The sequence below is a fragment of the Folsomia candida genome, unplaced genomic scaffold, assembly GCF_002217175.1.
Source record: "Folsomia candida strain VU population unplaced genomic scaffold, ASM221717v1 Fcan01_Sc002, whole genome shotgun sequence".
NCBI classification, from domain to species: Eukaryota; Metazoa; Arthropoda; class Collembola; order Entomobryomorpha; family Isotomidae; genus Folsomia; species Folsomia candida.
The window spans coordinates 16,588,459-16,610,800 of record NW_019091194.1 but is presented as its reverse complement, the minus strand read 5'-3'; the positions used below and the strand labels follow the sequence as shown (position 1 = coordinate 16,610,800).

Here is a 22,342-nt window from a genome sequence, read left to right as displayed (position 1 = left end):
CTTGATTCAAGTTTTACGACTCAAGATATGATTAGTCATTACCAAGTGTGGAACACCTGAAATAATTTTACCGATTTTAATTTTGTACTACATTTCATTTTATCCCTAACTTGCATTCAGAGAAAGTGCAAAAAGCATACTCGAGACCATATATATAGCAGAGTAATACATACATAATATATACGCATCTTCGGATATGCATACAGGTACATATTTATGCATGTCGAAAATGTACATGCGGATAATTTTCTTAGAAATCAAAACCCCACCCACAAGCCACGATGTTTGGATGCATGTACGTGACCTACCTCTACGCATAAAGAATATAAAGATGTTGCACTTTGGGACGATTCAATCAACTGGTTCAAGTCCCAAATCGAACTATATTTATCCGTGGTTGTTGCAAAAAAGAAAATTATAAAGCTCATGTAAATTAGGCACGCTGATTACACTTTATTATAAATATTGGGTCACGTATGTCATGCTTTTGGAATGTTTCATTCATTGGACACTTGTGTGTATCCGCACTCGGTCTATCGAAAAAGCTAAACAACCACATTCAAGACAATTCATTAAGTTGTAAATATCACTGTGTTGTGGACGGTGCAATTCAACTGGTGGGCTAGTCAATCATCCCAATAAGATACAGTTTAGGTTTAAAAGTCGCCCTGCAACTTTATCTTCCCTCTTCGTGTGTATTAAATAAAATCGTCCATCTTGTTGATCCGACTGACCCATAAAAGCACAGGTGAGCAGTAATAATAATCAGTGGTGGTCATTCATATAGGCAAAATATCTTGAAAATCTTGCTCCTATGAACCAAGATGAAGATCCTGTCCGACTCTCAATCTGATGGTGATGGTGATGACACAGACACAACCAATGTCAGCACGCCGACACATACACAATTTTTAGTTTGAAACTTGGCAAAAATGCATATTCATCAAGGTATAAATTCCTGTTTTTGACTTGTTTAAACGGTTGATTGTGATTACAATTTCATTTCATTGCAGCTTCATATTTTCATATGACGCTTTGCATTGCACATATTCCACCAGGGACTATCATCATCATCGTTGAACAACAAATAGTGATGATGAGCCAATGACCCACAGAATTATATACGAACCCCAACTACATATATGCATACAAGTAAATTTCAACTTTTTAATTATAATTGCGAAATTATGCTGTGCCGGTAAATGAAAAGAGTGAAATTATTATGAATACAGAGAGATTATTGCAGAAAAGAAAAGAAAATTTTTAAACTCATGTTTTTTTTTATTTTTAGCATTTTAACACAACGTCCTTTGTACAAAGTATGGAGTTGAAGAATACATTATCATTATTTATCATTTACGGTCAACAGAATTACTTGAGCTTTCACAACCGAATAACAATGTTATTATTTTGCAATTTAAATCTGTAAATTTTCTCTTGTTTCTCGTTTTTTGGTGCAAGTGTAATAAAGCAAATTGTGTCCAGGTCAATGTGTCAGAGATAAATTACAACAAAACAAAGGTACAAAAATAAATTTCATAAATAGATACAAAAATCAACAGATAACAACAATGAACAAAAACGTGGAACAATTTCGAGGTGTTTTAGGTTTGCAATAATTTTTCTGGGAGAAAAGATTGTGTGCTCTGGACAATTGTGACTTTGAAAAATTGCATTTCTTATTTAGAAGGTGGAGACTGCATGCATGGTGTAAAATACTTGTGTTGACTTTCACCTCTTCGTACACGTACATAGAATATGATTAATGACCTCGGAGGCAGGCCCATGGCATTTTGAAAAGCACAAACAAATCTCACACAATGTTGTATTGTAACTGGCTTCAAAGAAAAAGAGAGGTAGGGAATAGTGTAATAATAATAGGACCCCAAACCAAAATCGTTCCCCAGTATTCATAAAAATAGTTCTCGTAAACTTAACGCAGTATTTAAGAGGAGAAATAATTTTATGCTTACGTGATCATTAAGCTACTTAAATTTTCTTGAATTAAAAGATATGAATCAACAATTACATTCATCCCACACTTTTACTAACTACTTATATAATGGAGGCCCGTAATATGGAAATTTTGTCTGGAAACATTTTGAATTTTGAGTAAGCAATCGCACTGGTAGTGTCTCAGAACATTGACGTTTTCTTCTTATTAAGTGCTAGTCAGCCTGATGATTACAAATTGGGGACATCCGAACAGGTATATCGGGCCCTGCACTCTCCGCCATTTTTCTTGTGGGCGACGGCATCATGAAGTCCTCTCACGACATCCTCGTATTTGGGGTTGTACGACAAGAATCTGCAAATATTCAAGAGTTTTCATTAGACTCAAGTCGAAATTCGGACATAGTATTTATCTGCATACACCAAATTTACAAAAATGCTAGGGTCAAATGTATCTGAACTGTTGTACATATGTAAATCATATGCAAGCATATGAATAAAATTTAGCGTGATGATAATTGTGGTGAATTATCTGACTTACTTTACATCGCCTACTTAATGCACATGCTTATGAGCTGAATACGGGTGAAATGATTGCAAACGAAACCAAACGTTTTTCTGGCAGAGTTTGTGATATTTGTTGGAGCACATTCTGGTACTTCCGACTCTCATCAAGTGAACGTGAACCTCGTTAAAATGCTCTCCCAGTTAATTTCTTAATTGAATTTTCTTTCATGTGACTCACTGTAACATGGAGAAAGTTATAACGGAAAAATGCAATTTATGATGGATACATACATTAAATGCACAATTTGAAATATGCTTAAAATTCAGATGTTGTGGTTCACCTTTGAAAATGTAAGTCAGCAGATCAAGGTTCACACAAAAGTGAGTGAAGTAAATAAATACCCAATTTTTTCATACTGTACACCCAAATACTAAACTATCTACCATTCATCGTGCTCTACTCCGAGTAAGGTTTCTGATCACACCGAGTCCGACGTGTATGTGAAGTCGACGAATAAGTAGAATAGCGTAAACCTAGTTTTGTGATTTAGAGGGGGAAGAAAAAGTTGTCAATCCGGCTTTTCCAGGGGGCAAACAACTCTCTGTATCGATATCCACACTGCATTCAAGCCTCGCCATAGAAAGAATTGGGTGATGCACACTACCACAACAGGAAGATGATGAACTGACCCTAACGGACCACCTTCCAATGATGCAGGATGGGATTCAATGGCGTAATATGCCGACCTAAAATTCAAAATCAAATCCGTCGTCCACTCCACACCTTGCAAAAGATGGCCACCATTCGAACCTACCACGACCGATCGTTTCACCAAACAGTTTAAATGGTCAACATACATGCATCGATTCAACTCCTCCAACAACCCATTTTCGACACCAAAAAGTCGGCTGGTGTGCATCCACTTGACCACAAAACTTGTATTCCACATTTTATCAGACAGAGCTCACTCGGTGGTTCAATCTACATTTCGTAATGTTTTACAAGCAAATGACCGACTGACTCTCTACAGTTCACCATTTATGACTATCCCTTTGGCATACATTAACTCGTTGGCCAATATTTATCTTTCTTTAGCTGTTTAATTGTCTTTGTAATTCTTTAAATTAGTCAGGTAAAAAAAGTCACTAAACGATTACCGTATTCTAATATTTTTACAGAGATTTACTCCATAATTATGGAATTGCTAATCATTAAAGATGTGTCAAAAAATGCAAACACTGAATATTATTTCCGACATTTATGAATCTAATAGGTGCGTGAATATATTCAATAGGTAGACTCATCTGCAGGCGTCATTATGATAATTCTATCGAGCGAGTATAATTATGGTAATTTTATATTTGTAACAATTTAAAAATTCGACGGGGAATAATGATGCTTTTCACATATATGGTTCGGATAGGTGCATGGCTGTGAGCATATCGTGGGAAAGTGGCTCTCAACGCATTCCGGAAGAAGAAGGAGACGTATGTGTGATGAGAGTGAATCTATAGTTTATGTAGACCGACAAATGAGACAGAGTTGAGAACTGGGGAAAAAGGACATGTGATGTGGCTAGAAAACGCAAATCTAATCCCAACAGTGCCTGCATACGTATTAAACTGTTACATATGAGACATGAACGATGGCTGTGACGCGAGGCATGTGAAAGGCTTTATGCAGATATTTTGCATGCAGGAAGAGGAATAAAGTAAGAGTAAAACTCACTTTTTAGCATATTTGGCACCCTTAAGCAGCATGTTGGAAGCATTCAAGTAGTCCTTGGCCTTAGCCGGATCCTCACAGGCTACTCGGTACATGCAGTCGTAGTTGTCTGTGGAGGACCCCAAGACGTAGGTGAGCATGAGGAGGAGTTCACTCTGGGTCATGATGGAGGATGGGTTCTCTTTGCCCTCCAGGGAACGGCCCCACCCATGACCGTGGTCGTGACCTCCCTTGAAACTCACTCCACCAAAGTAGAACAACCCGATGCCAAAGATGATGGCTTTGAGCACAACGAGAATCAAAAGGTTCGTCAGATTGAGGGTGAGCACTTCAGACGTCGAGTGAGAGCGAGCCAAGGCTTTGGCCGTCTTGATGAGCGCTCGGGTCGTGTCAAATTGAACTTCGTTGTCCTTTGGATTCACATTTTGAGTTTGGGAAGAGGAGGATTTTTCAGTGAAAACAGGACTTTTCGATTTTAATCTGCGAACTTTGTTTCCGGTCTGAGTTGGTCCGGCGAATGCACATGCCACGATGCACAAGGTCACGAAGAGGGTCAGGCCAAGTCTTTTGTTCATTTTGAATTTGATATCTGCAAGAAAGAAAGAACAAAAATGAAGGTGATGACCATTTCGGTTTTGCGGAGTCTAAAAATACGAGAATAATGTGAACCCAGTAATGTCCACACAGCGGGATAGCAATTTTACGATTTTCATGGATTAACAGAAACATTTTTAGGCTACGCGTATAACTTTTTCATTCTGAGGGCAGAGAAATGAGATTACAACTTGTTGACAAGACACGATCTGACCGATCCACAACAAGATAAGAACATAGCGTTGTTTATGTGTGTATATCTTGGCGAATTTCGCATGCTCATGAATCACAAATCTTAAATAGATTTCTAATTGGCGAATCTACGACTGTAAATTCACTACGATGGATAATGCAAGTGTCTTGGTGCATAATTGCCTGTCAATCCCAACATAATGACCGAAGCATATTAGTTCGTCTTGTTACTCTAGAATGATAAAGTTTTCAGTCGACAAGTGTGCACCACACTATTCACTCGTTACCACAGGTTCAGAAATTTATGACCATAAACCGATTATAGAGAGATAATCCATTAAAACTGCCTCTCACCTATTCTACGAGGGAGTAGTGTTGTGTGCGTGTGTAATCCGACTTAATGTCAACACGACGAATCACTTTTGATTTTTTTTTGTCAGAAAATAGTCCAAGAAACTCCGATTTTTGAGATGCCCACTTTTTTATGACCACCACTACTTGCGTATTCGTATTCTAGGTTATCCTCCCAACCACGACTGATCCTGGTGAACTGAAAAGGTGTCCACTCTGGGTTACAAAGTATGAGGAACTGAACTTTAGTCACTTTAATCAAAGACCGGTTTCTTTGCAAGCCTCCTTTTTCTTCTTCTTCCTACGTGCAAAATATGTGAATGATGGACGGTGACCAGGTTATCACTGATACCCAAAAGCACAGTTATCTCACGTTAAAGGCAGACAGGTTGCGGCAGTGTTACTGCGACGACCAACATCAACAATCAGAGTCAGTGAAGAACAATAAGCGAACCTGTATTTGTAGCTTTGAATTGGCTGCTTGGTACTCTTATTAATTCCTCAGCGTCGTCGTATAGTCCTCTTCTCAGCAAATTCCCAGCAATGAAAAAGTCGCCTTGACAGTGCACTTACACATTGACTTGTCGGAGGAAGTTTGACTTGTACTCCGTACTACTCATACATTCGTACATATTTACATGCAGCACATCGCAGAGAGACCTTGCACTCTCCCCCAACTAATTGTTCTTACCTAGACGGGGATAACTTGTGCAAGTGTTTAAAACAATTCAAAATGCAAATGGTGTAAAGATAGCCCCTTCTACCCGTGAAGCTCTGGTGGTGGAATTACCTGAATATATAAGTAATTCGAGTCATTCATTAAATTTTACGATGCCTGTGCCATGCCATAATCTGCTGGGTATATGTGCATGACCATAATTCAGTGCATTCGCGTTACGCTAAAATTATGCAGGTTATACGAGTGGGCAGAGAAAAAAACTCTATGAAATGCTATAAACTGGGCAGCTTATTGCTATTGTGTGGGGTTGCCTCAGAAGTGCAACTTTTCCTTTTCAGGTTAATTTGATTGAAGTTATATCAATTGCCGTTAGTCTCTGTTAGCCTTTGCCTGTAACATGTGTGCATATTACATATATGAAATCATCCGTTTATATGATTGCATCCAGTCTGAATAACCTGACATATTTTTCATAGAATTAAAGTACAATTATTTCTTGAAATGATACTATTTGACGATTTAATTTTTTTAAACGAGCTAGCATCCATTTACAAAGCGAATAAATAAATCCATCACTAAATAGTCGGCACCTTTCTAGTCATAATTTACTTCTGACTGCTGGCTCGGTTTAATCACGTCGAGTTCAACGATACATAATGCTCTCTTGGACACACGCATGGGTGAAATTACGGAAATAAAAGTAAGAGTGACCAATATTGGAAAGGTCTGGCCACTTTACTGACATAGTTCGGTGACTCGAGAAAAAATTCCATTGTGCATCTGTCAACACGCATCACTTTTGCTACCGATTATTACGATCATAATATATGACAGCAATTATTGAGGTGCCGCTAAAGTTATGGGCATTAAAAAGCATGATGAGGGTTTACAATGGGAGAAGACATGCTTGGCTGCCTACTACATAATTGCACGTCATCATAATTTGTCGAGCAAATTCATAAACGCCGAGTTCAACAATGTCAACCAACAATACAAAAATTTATTATATAGCGCACAAGACATTGTTACAGCATGTTTTGAGAGCATGACATCGTTGACTCGACGATGCAGTTGGGTAATTAAGATTATCAAACTCAGGAGAGTCATGGGTTGGATCACTTATTGTATCACAATTAATTGTCTAATATCACAAAGTCATGCGAGTTTCCTTTGTTTCCCTTTTTGATAATTTTGAAGCGATTATGAAAATAAAATCTCTAAAATAATTTATTTAGTAAACTATATGCATATGTGGTTCATGTTGGAAAATATAAGTTTGATATTATGTGTACACGTGATTTGTAATTTTCTATTCTAAGAACTGTAAAACATTAGTACTTCTTGAATTTAATACTGAATTTTAATATTTTATTCATCTCAGAGTATCATATGAATAATGCCAATTCATAGAACGTAAACATTTCATCGCCATGAGCAAACTATTTTCGTTGAGCAATTGGATTAAATAATAGCAAAGCCTTGGAGTAGTTCCTTAATTCCTTTCTCCTTATGTGGGCAAGGATGGGTGATCCTTAATTAATTTTCCACTACGTGCTCCTTACACAATTCACAATGAAAACGAAAGTTGGCATCATGGTTTCTTTTTTGAGCAGTAAATATAAATAAATAAATAAATAAATGGAGTTGACTGCCGGAATCATAATTGTATTTTTGCAATTAGACACACTTACACCGTGATGAGGACTGACTTGCAAATGCTTACTTAATTCAATCCAAGCTCAACCAGCCACAAAATCATCCCTCCCATTCTTGTTATTTATGAGGTTGCTAATTGAAAAATATTACCAGATCACTCCGTAGTAATAATTAGCTGTTGGAACACTTATTCCTTCTTAGATAAGTATCGTCACAAAAGGCATTGTTAATTGTCGCTTCCAATTCACGGGGTGTGAATATAAATGGAAGGAAATGCAATAAGGAACCATTTCATAAACTCAAAAAATCTCCACCTTCAACATTGCGCAATGTTGATAAAGGAAATCCAAAAAGTTGTGGAGTATGAGTCTAATTAGAAAAAAATGATTTTGTAATTGTTTTGCTGGTTGGTGAAAGCTATGATTCGATATAATTGTCTTGTAGTCCAACTATAATTGTATGGATCAAACTGCCAATATGCACAAGTGATGTAACTCATCTCGATGGGAGATGTTGACTTATTTTTAATAGTTTGATTGATATAATTACGAATAATATGTACATCAAAAAATGGCAACCCAGGCGAGCCTATAATCACTGTCGGTGGTAATTGTACGCTATAATGCTACGCTAGACCGTTAACTTTCGTTTAGCCTATTACGTAGGAAATTATGGAAATTAAAAGAACAACCCATTAGTCAATCCATAGTGGGTGGGGATCAATTATTGTGTAGTAGCCGTCAAACGATTAAACTATAAAAAAGTTCATCACATTCCTCAAAGTTGTTTCGTTGTGGTTTCATTGTGGTTTTGAGACTGTTGTAGGTGGGTCCAACAACTTCACCTGTTATGAATGAATGAACTGTTAAATCCCGTTAACTAATTGAACAGCTTGATCAATTCTAACTCTGACCTTCCTTGATTTTAAAGCATTTAAAGTTTCACTAGAACAGGAGAAAGTTTCCCTGCCTGCGGTTGGAGGATCTATGTATTTGTATACACATGCATGATTTGTGTGATGAAGCCTTCATGCAAAAATAGAAGCGCTGAATATACATATTTATATAAACATTTATGTGTATATAGATTATTTCAGTGGTAGAAACGTCATTGTGCTCTAAATGATTAACGCTTTTTAAATTGGCTTCTTTTTTATAATACATATTCCGTCAAGTCATAGGGCGCATGAAAAACTCGACTTTTTTCTCCTTTTCACACTCAACCTTGATATAATTTTTCTGAGAGTGCAATGATATAATGGACTCCTAATAAATATTGCTACCATTAAAAGGTCGATTGATGGGAGGTAGGATTTTGGCAGGATAGGCGACCAGTAAAATCAGCGGACATTAGAAATAGAACCCCCCATTACCAGGCATTTAGTTTAAATAAATGAGCTATGAAAGAGAAACTGAGCACAAACTACGCATATTTAAACCAGTCACAACAACGGACCCTCTCATCAAGACGATGAGCAAAAGTATAATTTATTTGTGAAATGCTACTACATCATTCTTGACATTTACTTTACTCCCTCACCCCAATTCATTGCATTACAAAGGTGAGCATTCCTTGACTACCTGCGACGAGGAGAGGATTATGCGACTATCATCATCGATGTATTCAACTTTGCAAGGACTTTGTGAATATTATTATTATTGATCGTAATCATAAGCTAAAAGATGATCAGCAACATCAGAAACATGAGAAATCACAACAAGAAACGCACACGAAATGTCGATTTACGTGCTCCCTAAACTTTCTCACATTTGCTAAAAGGTAATGATTTCAAGACTGTCGTTTTTACTGGTTTTTTTAATTTTTCTTCTTAACTGCAAGTCTCGAAATGTGGTGGAAAATTAATTTATTATCTTTTCATTAATAGTTTTATGTTGCACGCCTTCACAAAATCAGGAAGGACGACTCATCATTTCAAATAGTACATATGTATAGTAAACTTATTTCAATGAACGTCTCTCTCGACAAAGTTGTTCTCGCTGAGAAACTTGTTGCAAGATCACTTCAAATCAGCGGAAAGAGATTTCTCTCGTAACTCGCAATAAATGCAGGCAAATTTCTGGTTTTAACAAAATGTGCTCAAGTTATAACTGATGATGCCTCTGGGATATGCAGTTTAGACTCATTAGTCCTTAAAATTCAGTCAGGGTATAAAATAATTAGCTACATTTTTAGCCTGAACCATGGCTTACGGAACCGCCATGCTCATCTGTTTATTTGCAATACGAGTGTAAAGTTATAATGATCAAACTGTTAAGAAAGGCCTTGTAGGGTGACCCCCCTGGTTTTCAACAACGATCGTGTGTACAATGCTAAAAGTTGGCTGCGCATACGTATGTAAACGAACTACATATGGGGAAATTAATGGGAAATAAAGATTATTTTTTGCAAAATAGGGATAATTTCGTTTTCAAAAAGACGAAGAACATGACTGGCTGCACTGTCAACTGTTTTTTCTAAGTAGATGAGTCATTCAATTTTTTAAAAATTTGAATGGGTGAACAGGAAATGATGAAATGCACTTAATGATGACATCTCAAAAGTACATAAAAATTGCTTGCACATATGCAATTAATAATACATATATGTATGCAAATATGTCGTAGAATAGGAGCAACTGTAACACATAAAGCCATCATGCTATATGATTTATCAACCGAATTGAAATAAATAAACATGAATAAACTAATGCATCCACGCCAAATCCAGAAATTACAAGGATAATCCATTCCACTAATGGACTTTTCAAGATAGTGTCAAATGTGGCCACCAATATCAGAAAACTCTGCGAAAACATATTACTCATCCGCAGGGTATACTACGTCAACGTGGAATGGAAGCATTTCCTACTCATGATAATTGTGCTACAATTTCTACTATATATTGGCCAATTTTTATATGTATCTGTATGTGCGTTAATGAGATTAAGACAATTCAATTTCTAATGAAAGTGACAACAGTTAATCCTTGCAAAATATATGCGTAACACAACACCCTTTTACCCGTTATCAATCTAAAGTACCTCCGAATGTGTGTTAATGAATGCAATTGAAAGTAATTTTTGATAAGTAAATGTTGTTTGGCATGCGAGATTATTGGAAATTAGTACTTAAGGTCATACAGTATAGAGTGTTGAAAATGGCGAATAAATCCACTTGTAAAAAGCCCACATTATGCAAAAAATATTGTCTCTTTATTGGGATAGTTTCAAGAACTTTTAATTTGTTGCCATCAGTCTCAATGGACAGTCAGGCAGGAGGAAATTGAAGTCGAAATGCATTCGAAATTCATTCAACGTAATATCCCTGCAATCCTGCTCTTAAACATTGTGTTTTTGTTATTGGTGAAGAAAACAAGCGGCGAGAAATCATTATTTGACGAGGTTCCCTTAAACGGGGCTCTTTCCCCAGCGGATTATAATTCCGTAGAGTCGGAAAGCTTCAGTGATACCAAACTAGAGACTACCACTAAAGGTCCTAAACCATCATATCGACAACATCAGAGGAAAAAGGAGAAAGCTTCGTTATTTGACGAAATTCCGAATCAAGGTGCATTTCCTGAGGAAAGCAGTGCAAAAACACGGACTCCGCGAGACTCTATTGATTTCGAGGTATCGCATATAACTCCCACAAATGAGTTTGACATGCCGTATTGGGATAAGCGTTTCCTTGTCCCCATTGTGAACTCTATTGCTGGAAGACCTACTTCACCGGAAGAAGTTGTCGTTCCCTCTTCAAGATTTCCCACTCTGAATAATAATTTCAACTCTCAACGAGGTCCTCCACCGTTTCCACAAAGTCCAAAAATCCATTATGGCCCACCTCCAAGAAGGAATCAATACCCCAACCACCACCCCCGTCAACAACAGCCTTATCGACATGGTTGGGATCACTCTGCATCATATCCCGCTAAACGGGATGACGAACAGCAGCAGCACGCCAATAAAACGCTTCACGTGTCTGCAAACTCTGGAGGTCCCACGGTCATCGTTTACACACACCCAAAAAAAGATGGACCGACTCATCCTCAAAGAGAAATTCCTGAAACCACCGTAGCTCCACCTAAAAATGAAATTCACTATCATTATCACATCCAAAATGAGGAATCCCGACCAAAACCCCCACCGTATGGCCGACCCCCCTTCCCACCACCTAGAAGAAGACCACCCCCACCACCTCCCTTAAAATCCTATGGAGTTCCACCCCCAAGTAGTAGTAAAGGAGGAGGAGGATACCCACCCTCCGTCATGGTACAGTCCAACACATATCACAACACAGACTCAGAAAAGGGCTCTTTTCGTTCAAGCTTTAACGATGATGGGCACAACAACCAGCAGCAAGAAGACACTGAAGATGATTTTAGTCGACGGACCTTCGTCACCAAAAGTAGGACACCTCCATCAAGTTATAATCCAGCAATTGACTCTTACTCTAAGCCTCCTTCAACCTCATACGAGATTCCCCCTTCATTCAATGCCCCCAGCAGTTCCAGCTACGCTACGCCACCTCCTTCCTCGTCACAATATGGTCCAAAGGGTCACCATCATCATCATGAACCGGAAACCAGCTACGGACCGCCCCCAACGTCGCCGGCAGCCCCTCCAGCTCCACCTCCACCACAATCGGACGCAGGAGGAGATCAATATGAAACCACCATCACTTTGCAAACAATCCCCATAACTCGTCAAGTAACAGAATTGGTTCAGGTGCCGAACGTGGTTCATAAAATCTCTTCAAATCGTCCCGTCCAGACCGAACAATCTTCCTTTGCAGACGATTTTGTCCAACAACCTTCAAGCGCATACGGTGCTCCAGCACCACCTCCCTCACGAATTACAATAACCACTCCGCCACCCTCACGAATTCGCGATGATAACAAGGAAAGACCTTTCGAGTCTCATCTTTCCCAAATTCTTGGAGTGAATAGCAACCCAACACCTGCCCCACAAAGGGAATCTAGCCTTCTTCAAGAATTACTTTTAGGTCAAGCTCGTAATCCTGGATATGACTTAACTCTCAACGACCTCGAGTTGTTGAGTTTATTACAAGGATCGAAAGGCAGTGGTGGTGGAGGAAGTTCTGTTGGAATCCTACAACCACAAAATACACGATTAAATCTGTTTGGGGGGTTGTTGGGAGGTGGCAGAAGTCAATTTCCGCTCTCTTCCTTTGGTCAGCAAAACCTTGGGTGGGGAAGTGCTGGGAGCGATGGTCTCACATCATTGCGAGAAGCGTTTCGAGAACAAAGGTTACAAATTGCCCTCCAAGATTTGAGGAAGCAGGTGAGAGAACAGGGTCGGGACAATCAAAGAGAACGGACGGGTTATCGAAGTCTCTTTACGAAGGGCGCCATGCTTCTCAGTGCACTTACCCTCATCCCTGTAAGTTGATATGTTTGTGAGTACACGAAAAACGTTGACCTATTTAATAATCCATCCTATTTTTATTTTAACAACATAGTCAATGATGAATCCGATGACAGCAGCCGCAGGGTTATCGGCTTCGTCCGCAGCAACTGCATTTCCAAATTTTATGCTCCCCGTCACAGCGGCCGCAGGAGGAATGGGTCGAAGGAGACGAAGGTCACTCCATAGCAAACAGGGCCTTCCTTGGGAACACTGTCCAGGGGGATTTTACTACCACCCTTCGCAACAAGAACAGCAGAACACCACTGTCACTTCTCCCCTTAATACTGATAGCTATCGAAAGTGGGTGGAATGTTCATTAACAAGGTCGAATCCTCAGGATGTCCACTTTTCAAATGATTCTTCTATAATCCAGCCTACGAAAATGAACAGCATTTTCAAACCCTCCGACCTTCGCATAGTTTCTAGCTGCATCCAAAAAGATTTTTGTACCAACATTTCGACGACGAACGCGAGAGAACGAGACATCCTACTTCACGAGTTCTCATTGTAAGCCTAATAAATGGTTTATCTAGTAATCCCGACAGATCTACATAATAATTGTGTTTTTCTCCAGATTGTTTCATGATTTGAAGACGAATCCGTGGGTTCAAGAGTCCATTCGAGCCGCAGAGAAAAATCAGTGTCATAAATTTTCTTGTCCACTGAAGGCAATATAAAGTCGAGCAATATAATAATTCTACTCAGAACTGTGTTGGTTATCCAATAGAGCACTGTTATATATTTTTTAATCAATAAAACAAGTAAACTCCACTTAAAAACTGAACCTACTTTCAAGATTGCTTGACAATTTATCATAATACAAGGTTACGACAGTTGCTTCGATAGCCTCAAAAACCTCCATTTTTGAAGTGCTAATTATTTGGGCCGTCGCTAATGGTAATTAAAGCACAAAAATTTCTACCATAACGCCGAAATAGCCGATTTCACATTTACAACTGCACTGATTCTTGTATCCATGGTTAAAAAATTAATTCGTGACAAGAGTTACATGAATTTATGTCAACTTTTAATTTATTCATAAATTGCTACCAAACCCAGCCTTATATTTGCAGCTTTATAATTTTGCATGTTATTTTAACATAATTAATTGGCACTGTGTCCCTTCCCATGATGTCGCAATCGAAAAACTGACCTCGGATTCGAAATCAGCGACCAGAAAACTATAAGAATCAACATTTTCCCACCCCCAACAATGCTGATGTAATTAATTGAATTATTTGTAACAATTGTAAACACGGAACATGTGAGATGTTCCTATACGCATGTTAGCCATACCCCACCCCCTCGTTTTGAAAACCCCCACTGACCTTTTTGAAACTTTTAATGCACAAAATGCAACATCATACTGCCCTACTACCAAAAAATAGGCTGATTTGACCAGTTTCAAGTCCGGTCATTGAACCATTTTCTTGCAAAAGTGGCCACATTTAGTGATTAGGGGGACAAAGTTGCCTAGTACAAGTCTCGTTCCGCAAATTTTTTAGTCTGCGGGAGGCGCTCGTGGGGGACGTGTCCCTGGGTGAGCTCCCCATTGCAGCTGCGCCCTTGGACCGCCCTGCCTCTCTGGGGAGTCGGGTCCACCCGTGGTTTGTCCCACAGCCCCGACTCTCTTCCCGTTGGAGGGGTGGTCCGGGGGAGCAACGCTGCAAGGGGAGAGCCTTACGGGAAGGTCCCCCCTCCAATGCTCCTCCCACCCAGCAGACTCACCGGGTAGGGAGCCGGCGGGGCTTGCCAAAAGTGCGGGTGGCGCTTGCCAAGTGAGAGGGGCTCTCTACCTCCAACCCTTGGGTGACCGGGCTCTTTAGCTTGCACTCCCCTTGGGGCCGACCGGGTTCCCGAGTTCGAAGCCTTAATGGGGGCCGATTTACGGGTGCGCTCCCACCTCGTAAGGCGAGGGTCAGACGGGCCCCCTAGGGGAACCCGGTTGCAGAGGCGGTGACGTGGGCAGGGCTTTCCCGGTCGGTGGAGGTAGACCCCCCTTGCGCCTCAGGGCGCAAGTGGGGGCCCGCCCGCGTGGAGCACGAGGGAGCGACGTCCTCGTCGTGTGCTCTGGAAACGCCCTTCTTAGGGCGGCTAACAGCTCCCCCCCTCATAAATGCATGGCATGGCGACAACCTTTGTCGCCATGCCATAACTTCGCCATTTCGCGTCCGATTTGCATGACATTTGGTACAATGCTTCTTATTGGTGTAGTTGACATGTCGCAAGGTCCCATCCGACGCCACTCCCTTGTTTTCGACAAATTTCGTCGCCATGCCATAATTTTGCCATTTCTCGGCCGATTTGCATGAAATTTGGCACAATGCTGCTTATTTGTGTTGTTGACATGTCGCAAGGTCCCACCCGACGCCACCCCCTTGTTTTCGCCAAATTTCGTCGCCATGCCATAACTTCGCCATTTTTCTTCCGATTTGCATCAAACTTCGACAGAGACTTCTTTTTGGTGTTATCGACGTGTCGCAAGGTCACACTCATCGCCACCACCTTGTTTTCGCCAAATTTCGTCGCCATGCCATAACTTCGCCATTTTTCATCCGATTTCCATCAAACTTCGACAGAGACTTCTTCTTGGTGTTATCAACATGTCGCAAGGTCAAACTCATCGCCACCACCTTGTTTTCGCCAAATTTCGTCGCCATGCCATAACTTCGCCATTTTTCGTCCGATTTGCATCAAACTTCGACAGAGACTTCTTTTTGGTGTTATCGACGTGTCGCAAGGTCACACTCATCGCCACCACCTTGTTTTCGCCAAATTTCGTCGCCATGCCATAACTTCGCCATTTTTCATCCGATTTCCATCAAACTTCGACAGAGACTTCTTCTTGGTGTTATCAACATGTCGCAAGGTCAAACTCATCGCCACCACCTTGTTTTCGCCAAATTTCGTCGCCATGCCATAACTTCGCCATTTTTCGTCCGATTTGCATCAAACTTCGACAGAGACTTCTTTTTGGTGTTATCGACGTGTCGCAAGGTCACACTCATCGCCACCACCTTGTTTTCGCCAAATTTCGTCGCCATGCCATAACTTCGCCATTTTTCATCCGATTTCCATCAAACTTCGACAGAGACTTCTTCTTGGTGTTATCGACATGTCGCAAGGTCACACCCTATTGATCATCAATGGACGATCCGGATAGCACCACTCGAGGCTGCCCAAATCCTTATCAAGCAACATTTCAGTAATCAGTCATCGTTCCTAAAACAAGAAAGAAATGAAATGGTGATGTTTAACGCCAGTTACAAACTGAAGAATTATTTTTTAGCATTATGATAAAGTGTGTAAGGTAAACTATCAAAGACAACTTGACCTTTTGACCCACCTACCGCGTATTATTTTATTCCTTCCCTAACAAATCAAGTTTTATGTTCCTTCAATTTTTTGTCGACAGGCTCGTAAAAACCCTTCGATAATTTTTTTTAATTAGAAAAGACAGTTTTCTTATTTTCTTCTAGCAGTCTTTCAGTGAGGAGAAAAGACATTTTGGTCTTTTCTGCTCACTAACTTTGAGTGCAAGATTGCTTGACAATTTATCATAATACATCCATGATTAAAAAATTAATTCCAGAATCGAGAGCACGAAATGTGAATGTTGACAATTTTTGTGCGGTTTGTTTCTGGGCGACAGTTTGTGCGACGCACACTGGTTCCAAAAGGTACCAGGGTTTTCGAAAATTGAAGTTTTTTAGGCGTCGAAGCAATTGTCGCAACCTTGTAATTATTACTAAAGTTGTCAAGCAACCTTGACCTACTTGCACCCAGAGCTGGGAATCAATCCGGATTAGTCAATGTGTTTAAATGGCCAATCCCAATCCCCAATCCCCAATCCCTCTATTCTTTAACATTGAGTAATCCGGATTGATTCCCAGCTCTGCTTGCACCCTCACAAAAATTTCAACTGCAAAGGAAATAAATTCATAATGGATGAATGAGTGAGGTGAATGACCTCAGTAAAATTTTGTCTCATTTTCTCCCCTTTCGCCTTCGTTTCCTAGGTGGTCATCGTTGCCTCGTTTCGGTATTTTAATTTTCAGTCCAAGTCTCCCCTCCAGCTGACCGCATCAACGCCCTCCTGATTGAAGGTTATCATCATTTAATTTCAAGGCTTATCGACTCGTGAGACTCCTCTGCAACATAGTTCCTGGACCACGGTAATGCCTGAGCACTTTTGGTCTGACTGGTTTTTAAGGTTTCGCATTTTTGCAATTTCTTTGAGCAAATTTTGGAAGGTCAAGGTGGAGTTAAACATAAACATGGGTGGACCACTGAGGGAAGAGAATTTTGTTGATTAATGTAACGTTATTATTTTGATACACATTTATTATAGGCCGCTTGTCACGTAATTGGGAATGGGAAATCATCCAAGTGCAACTTGTGATGAGCCAAGAGAAGAGGCAAAAATGATGAGACGAAAGGTGATATCTCCCCATCGAATCGAGGGTGATGGAGAAGATGTGGAAATTCCGGATATTTCCGATAGTATCAGTTCCATTGATGATGAATCACCTCGCCGAGGTTGTGGTGACCTTTTCCGGTTAATGGACAACAAGAATAAGGAAGATACAGACGAAGAGCCGGCTCCACAAGTTCCAATAAACTTTTCTTCACCAGCAGCAACTACGTCCATTTCTAACACAACTGTGTCCCCCCGGATGAAGAGCAAAATTACGCCTTCTGTTTCTGCATCAACATCCTTTGATGAACGGTACAAGTACAAAATTTCAATCTACAGCAAAGTGAGTGTTGCATCTTAATTACTATTCTTTATTAATGTTGTTGTACACCAATTTATTTACCAATTAAATATTTATTTACAGGTCAGTGGGTGTCGAATGACGAATTTGCCAGATTATACGGTTGCTTTTAATTTTAATCCTTTAACTTGACAAGTAAAAGTATAACCACTTTGAAAATTTTGCAGATTGTTAAACAAGTTCGTGTAGTGAGTTTGCAACATATCACAGACGGGGATCCAGTTGCCGTGCTTAACATCAAGTTTGCATATGAAAAAATGAAAAATGGAGGTTTGCAGGTAATCACGGATGATAAACGTCTAGCTCATGCTCTCAGTGGACTTGGCTACTTTGCGACGGTAATAAAACTTTGCACAAAATGATTACAAAATGATTTAAACGTTACCAATCTAACAATGTAGATACCTTGCAAAATGACATTCCCCAACAGCCCCAGAGTTGTCGGATTTGTTAAGGACTTGCCAATAAATATGGAACCTGCTGAATTAAAGCGTGAAATTAGAACAACCTTACCAGAGGTAAGGTACTTTTATTAAGGAATCTGCACCTAGTGATTTTACCGTCTGTAATCAGTATTATTTGTACTATTATTTGCTTTTCTTAACGCAAAAGCCCTATCTCTTTTGAGTTGCACTTTCTCTCGGCGCAATTCTTCATTCTCTGACTGTAATGTCGTGATGGTGGTAGTGGCGTTTCCTTTCTCTCGGCGCAATTCTTCATTCTCTGACTGTAATGTCGTGATGGTGGTAGTGGCGTTTCCTTTCTCTCGGCGCAATTCTTCATTCTCTCGGCGCAATTCTTCATTCTCTGACTGTAATGTCGTGATGGTGGTAGTGGCGTTTCCTTTCTCTCGGCGCAATTCTTCATTCTCTGACTGTAATGTCGTGATGGTGGTAGTGGCGTTTCCTTTCTCTCGGCGCAATTCTTCATTCTCTCGGCGCAATTCTTCATTCTCTGACTGTAATGTCGTGATGGTGGTAGTGGCGTTTCCTTCTACAATATTCGGAGTTGGACTTAACGCCAGCTTTTTGGGGGGGAATTTGATTGTTCCTTGGACGTCCGGTAGGTTGGGCCGTTTGAGAGAGAAATTTGTTAAATTGGAAAAGGGCAGTTTCCGAGGGAGGCTGCCAGAGGCAGATTCAGTTGGGAGCGTCTTGTTTTTGGTAGAGGAGGTCCTTTATTTAAAAAAGTATAATTACAGCATATACCTTAATATAATGATCGCGAAAATAATAATAAACATGTTCACCTTCGTCGTGGCCCAAAAGACACTTTTCCTACTGCCTTCCCCGTTATTGCTGGGCAGATAGGTTGGTGTCTAACCATACTTCCCTTGGTTGTGAATTGTGCGGGACACCCTGGGCACTGGAACGATACCTCTTTCGTATGAGTGTTTACATGTCTAGACAAAAAATTAAATTATCCTCTATATTATATGGGTTTTGAGAAACGTAAGACGTCAATTACGTTGTGAAGTTCCATGTGTCGGAGGTAGCAAATGAACAACCGTTCACTTTGCATCTATACCGCTTAGGTCGGGGCTTTGATGATTCCTTTTTGGGAACAATCGTCACTACCAATTCTTCTTCTTTCTCCTTCTTGACATGTGTGAGTAACCCATTCAATTTTCCACTGAAATGAATATTAACAACCATACTCATATATTTTCGTCCAACACATAAATTTCATTGATTAGAAATTATTAGTTTCTTACTCGATTATCTGATTGAGTTGTGGAGCAATATTTTGAAATACTGCGACTGTCGCTTTGCTTTGAAATGATCCAGGAGATCCATCCTTTTGCCTTCGATACTGTTTGAGCCCAGTGGCTGATTTAAAATTTACAGCAAAAATAGGATACACCACGTGATCAGTCTTAACGGCTGTGAAACTCGGGTCAATTTTGTCCCTACGAAAAAATGTACACATTTACATACTTGCATTATATATACGTGTAATAGATTTTAAAGTTTATCAACAATGCTTACAAAATGGAACAAGCTCCTGAATACGCATAGTGTATAGCATTATTCGCGGCAACGAGAGGGTCACTGTACACTGACACACCAAATGTTATCTCTCGAATCCTGCGATGGGGGTCACGCCAGAGTAGAGCGGTCATCGAATGTAAATCAACGGTGTCAGCTAAAAAAATGGAAACTTAAAAAGTTCAACAATGTTTACGTTAGTTTGCTTGTTTTGCTACTAACCAGACATATTCATGACCTCTTCCTTCGTAATTTTTACAGCATACAATTTACCATCTTTCCTTCTTGCAAATTGAAGATGAAATCACGGTGGCTTAAATCATCTCTCGAAATGTGTTTAGATGAACTTATCTGGATTTATTTAAACATACAAAATTTACTATTTGAACTTCGAGTATGACATTAAAAAATGACATTATTCGTGGCTGTGATACTTACATGCGAGCACACCTCCTTGTGCAGTCTGTCCCGCAAATCTCTGACCTGAACGATAGCCTCAACTTTTATATGGACTTGTTCCCTTCCTGCAAAAAAACAACGAATATTTAGATATTTATTTATAATTTATTTATAATATTTTCTTACAACGGCAAAGTACTTACCTGTACTTTCTTCCAACAATTCTTCCTCCATCTTACCATCACGCAAAAGAAACCGCCGAGACATACCGAAAAATAGCACCGACAACTGACTAGGAATTGTTTTTCTTCAAATTAAATATTTTTTTAATTCCACCATGTGACTAGTATTTACTATCCAAACGTCAATGTTTGCTGCAAACCCAGTTCATCTGGTTCGACTTGCCCCACATGTCAAAAGTTGTTAATAATACTAATAGTACTTTATTTGTACTTTATTATTCAGGTTTACAGTGTGAGGTACATCACGGAACGGTGTGCAGGAAAAAGTCGGCCTTCTCAACGCCCTTGTGCCTTTGTCTCCTTCAATTTACGGTACCTGCCTGGATTCATTCGGGTCTATGCAAAAGATTATGAAATTCTGGTACATATGTCAATAACAACAATTAGTTATCATTGCGCCTATACATAATTCAATTTTATTTAAATACGGGATTACTTGAATATTTATTATTACTTAACAGGTTCCTAATCCAATGCAGTGTACGAGGTGCTGCAGATATGGACATCAAGGAAAACAATGTCGAGCGGAAATTCGATGCCCAATTTGCGGAAAACCTCATGCCAAGCAATACTGTAACTCTCAGATTTTTCGATGCGTCAATTGCAAAGGTGTGTATCTCTATATCTATACGTAATTGTCATTTTTTTGGGCTTGTGAATTAATGAAATATAAATAAATCAGGTGGTCATCCTTCCACGTCTCACGAATGCTTAGTTTGGCAACAAGGAAAGCTGATGAATGAACTACGGTATCGTGGTGGACTTACTGCAGAAGAGGCAATTGACGTTGCTAGCAATGGAACAATTCAGCACAAGAAGCACTCCTTCATCGCCCCTACTAACGAATATTTCGGTAAATAATATTATTAATTGTCTATCAAATTAACAATTAGAACTACATAACATAAACTATCATATTTATTTTCTGTGCAAAACTTTTTTGTTATATGTATGTATTTTACAGAAAACTTGGAAAGCTTTTATTTGGGAAGTGGAAGTGGAGATGGTAGTGGAGAAGAAATTGATGTCAACTCGGGTGTTGACTCATCTGCAAATCCGATGGTCAACGTTTCAGACGATCCACACAACAATGATTGTCACTACAATGAGGAAAATGTCGTCTTCCATCCGCGTTTCATAGCTGGTCAAGAATTTCTTGACATTATGACGGATTTCTTCCTCAAGCTCGCAAATCCTACAAAGAATTACACTAGTGCAATGTTGATGCCAGGATTTGAAGAGGACTCTGTTGTTCATCGTCGTACGTTCTTGCATTTGGAAAGTTTTTTGTGAAAACTGGTGATTACCATGTTTCAAGTTTTTAATAATTGCAATTGTTTGTGTTTTAGTAAACACTTGCAGGTTAAAGAAACCTTCACGAGTGGCCCAACAATTTAAAATCAGCGTGTTACAGTCACTGGAGGAAGATGAACGCAAAAAACTTGGCGAAATGGAACATGACTAAGGCCACCGATAACTTCATTAAACTAATATTATCTTGTTGAATTCGATATATTAATATTTGATTATTAGTAATAGTATTAGTCCCAGGCTGAGACCTGGTAAATTTCAAAATTATTAGTGATGTCAATTATAGTTGTCTTTAAAAATCTTTTGCTAAGAGATTAAGCGTATTGTACTACTGTTGGAGTACACGCCGTTGATGTACATAAGTAAATGTTGTGTGTATTATGTCGCAATTCATTAGAAATGTCAAACAAGTTTTACATTGCACTAAAAATAAATATGTTGTGTTGCCCTTCAAAGAAGATTAAGGGGGTAACCGTCTCCGATTCGTTTTATTTTTAGTGTAAAAATTATATACATTATTATCTGTTCAACTTAAAATTTA

The 22,342-nt window shown here is 39.5% G+C and overlaps 4 protein-coding genes and 1 long non-coding RNA gene across 8 annotated transcripts; 3 read left to right on the top strand and 2 right to left on the bottom strand.

The window, feature by feature from the left end:
* The first annotated feature begins 528 nt into the window (after positions 1-528).
* Positions 529-1,236, top strand: LOC118434444. The gene is made up of 3 exons (XR_004834029.1): positions 529-748; positions 825-948; positions 1,014-1,236. It is a non-coding gene; the product is annotated as an uncharacterized LOC118434444 (long non-coding RNA).
* A 22-nt stretch (positions 1,237-1,258) lies between these two features.
* Positions 1,259-5,761, bottom strand: LOC110844568. The gene is made up of 3 exons (XM_022090796.2): positions 5,327-5,761; positions 4,190-4,775; positions 1,259-2,308 (listed from the first exon to the last, which is right to left on the bottom strand). The coding sequence occupies exons 2-3, from the start codon at positions 4,759-4,761 to the stop codon at positions 2,185-2,187; spliced, it is 696 nt and encodes a 231-aa protein (XP_021946488.1). The 5' UTR covers positions 4,762-4,775; positions 5,327-5,761; the 3' UTR covers positions 1,259-2,184.
* A 5,064-nt stretch (positions 5,762-10,825) lies between these two features.
* LOC118434621 lies at positions 10,826-13,867 on the top strand. Its single transcript, XM_035848544.1, has 3 exons — positions 10,826-13,056; positions 13,136-13,590; positions 13,658-13,867. The coding sequence occupies exons 1-3, from the start codon at positions 10,951-10,953 to the stop codon at positions 13,758-13,760; spliced, it is 2,664 nt and encodes an 887-aa protein (XP_035704437.1). The 5' UTR covers positions 10,826-10,950; the 3' UTR covers positions 13,761-13,867.
* A 2,264-nt stretch (positions 13,868-16,131) lies between these two features.
* LOC110843091 lies at positions 16,132-22,283 on the top strand. 2 transcript variants are annotated; one of them, XM_035848138.1, is made up of 10 exons: positions 16,132-17,189; positions 17,435-17,843; positions 17,925-17,963; positions 18,029-18,199; positions 18,263-18,379; positions 20,714-20,851; positions 20,952-21,099; positions 21,173-21,343; positions 21,455-21,751; positions 21,840-22,283. In XM_035848138.1, exons 2-10 carry the CDS (start codon positions 17,457-17,459, stop codon positions 21,953-21,955), a joined length of 1,584 nt encoding a protein of 527 aa, XP_035704031.1. In that variant the 5' UTR covers positions 16,132-17,189; positions 17,435-17,456; the 3' UTR covers positions 21,956-22,283. The 2 variants fall into 2 exon arrangements, with proteins under 2 accessions (XP_035704031.1, XP_035704030.1); XM_035848137.1 differs by having other exon boundaries at positions 16,132-17,258.
* Positions 17,851-20,638, bottom strand: LOC110843090. 3 transcript variants are annotated; one of them, XM_035848140.1, is made up of 9 exons: positions 20,452-20,638; positions 20,288-20,373; positions 20,072-20,200; positions 19,850-20,006; positions 19,576-19,770; positions 19,329-19,493; positions 19,111-19,263; positions 18,852-19,036; positions 17,851-18,704 (listed from the first exon to the last, which is right to left on the bottom strand). In XM_035848140.1, the coding sequence occupies exons 3-9, from the start codon at positions 20,082-20,084 to the stop codon at positions 18,418-18,420; spliced, it is 1,155 nt and encodes a 384-aa protein (XP_035704033.1). In that variant the 5' UTR covers positions 20,085-20,200; positions 20,288-20,373; positions 20,452-20,638; the 3' UTR covers positions 17,851-18,417. The 3 variants fall into 3 exon arrangements, with proteins under 3 accessions (XP_035704033.1, XP_035704032.1, XP_021944698.1); XM_035848139.1 differs by having other exon boundaries at positions 17,878-18,341; positions 18,409-19,036; positions 20,452-20,636; XM_022089006.2 differs by having other exon boundaries at positions 17,878-18,338; positions 18,409-19,036; positions 20,452-20,636.
* Positions 22,284-22,342: the final 59 nt, after the last annotated feature.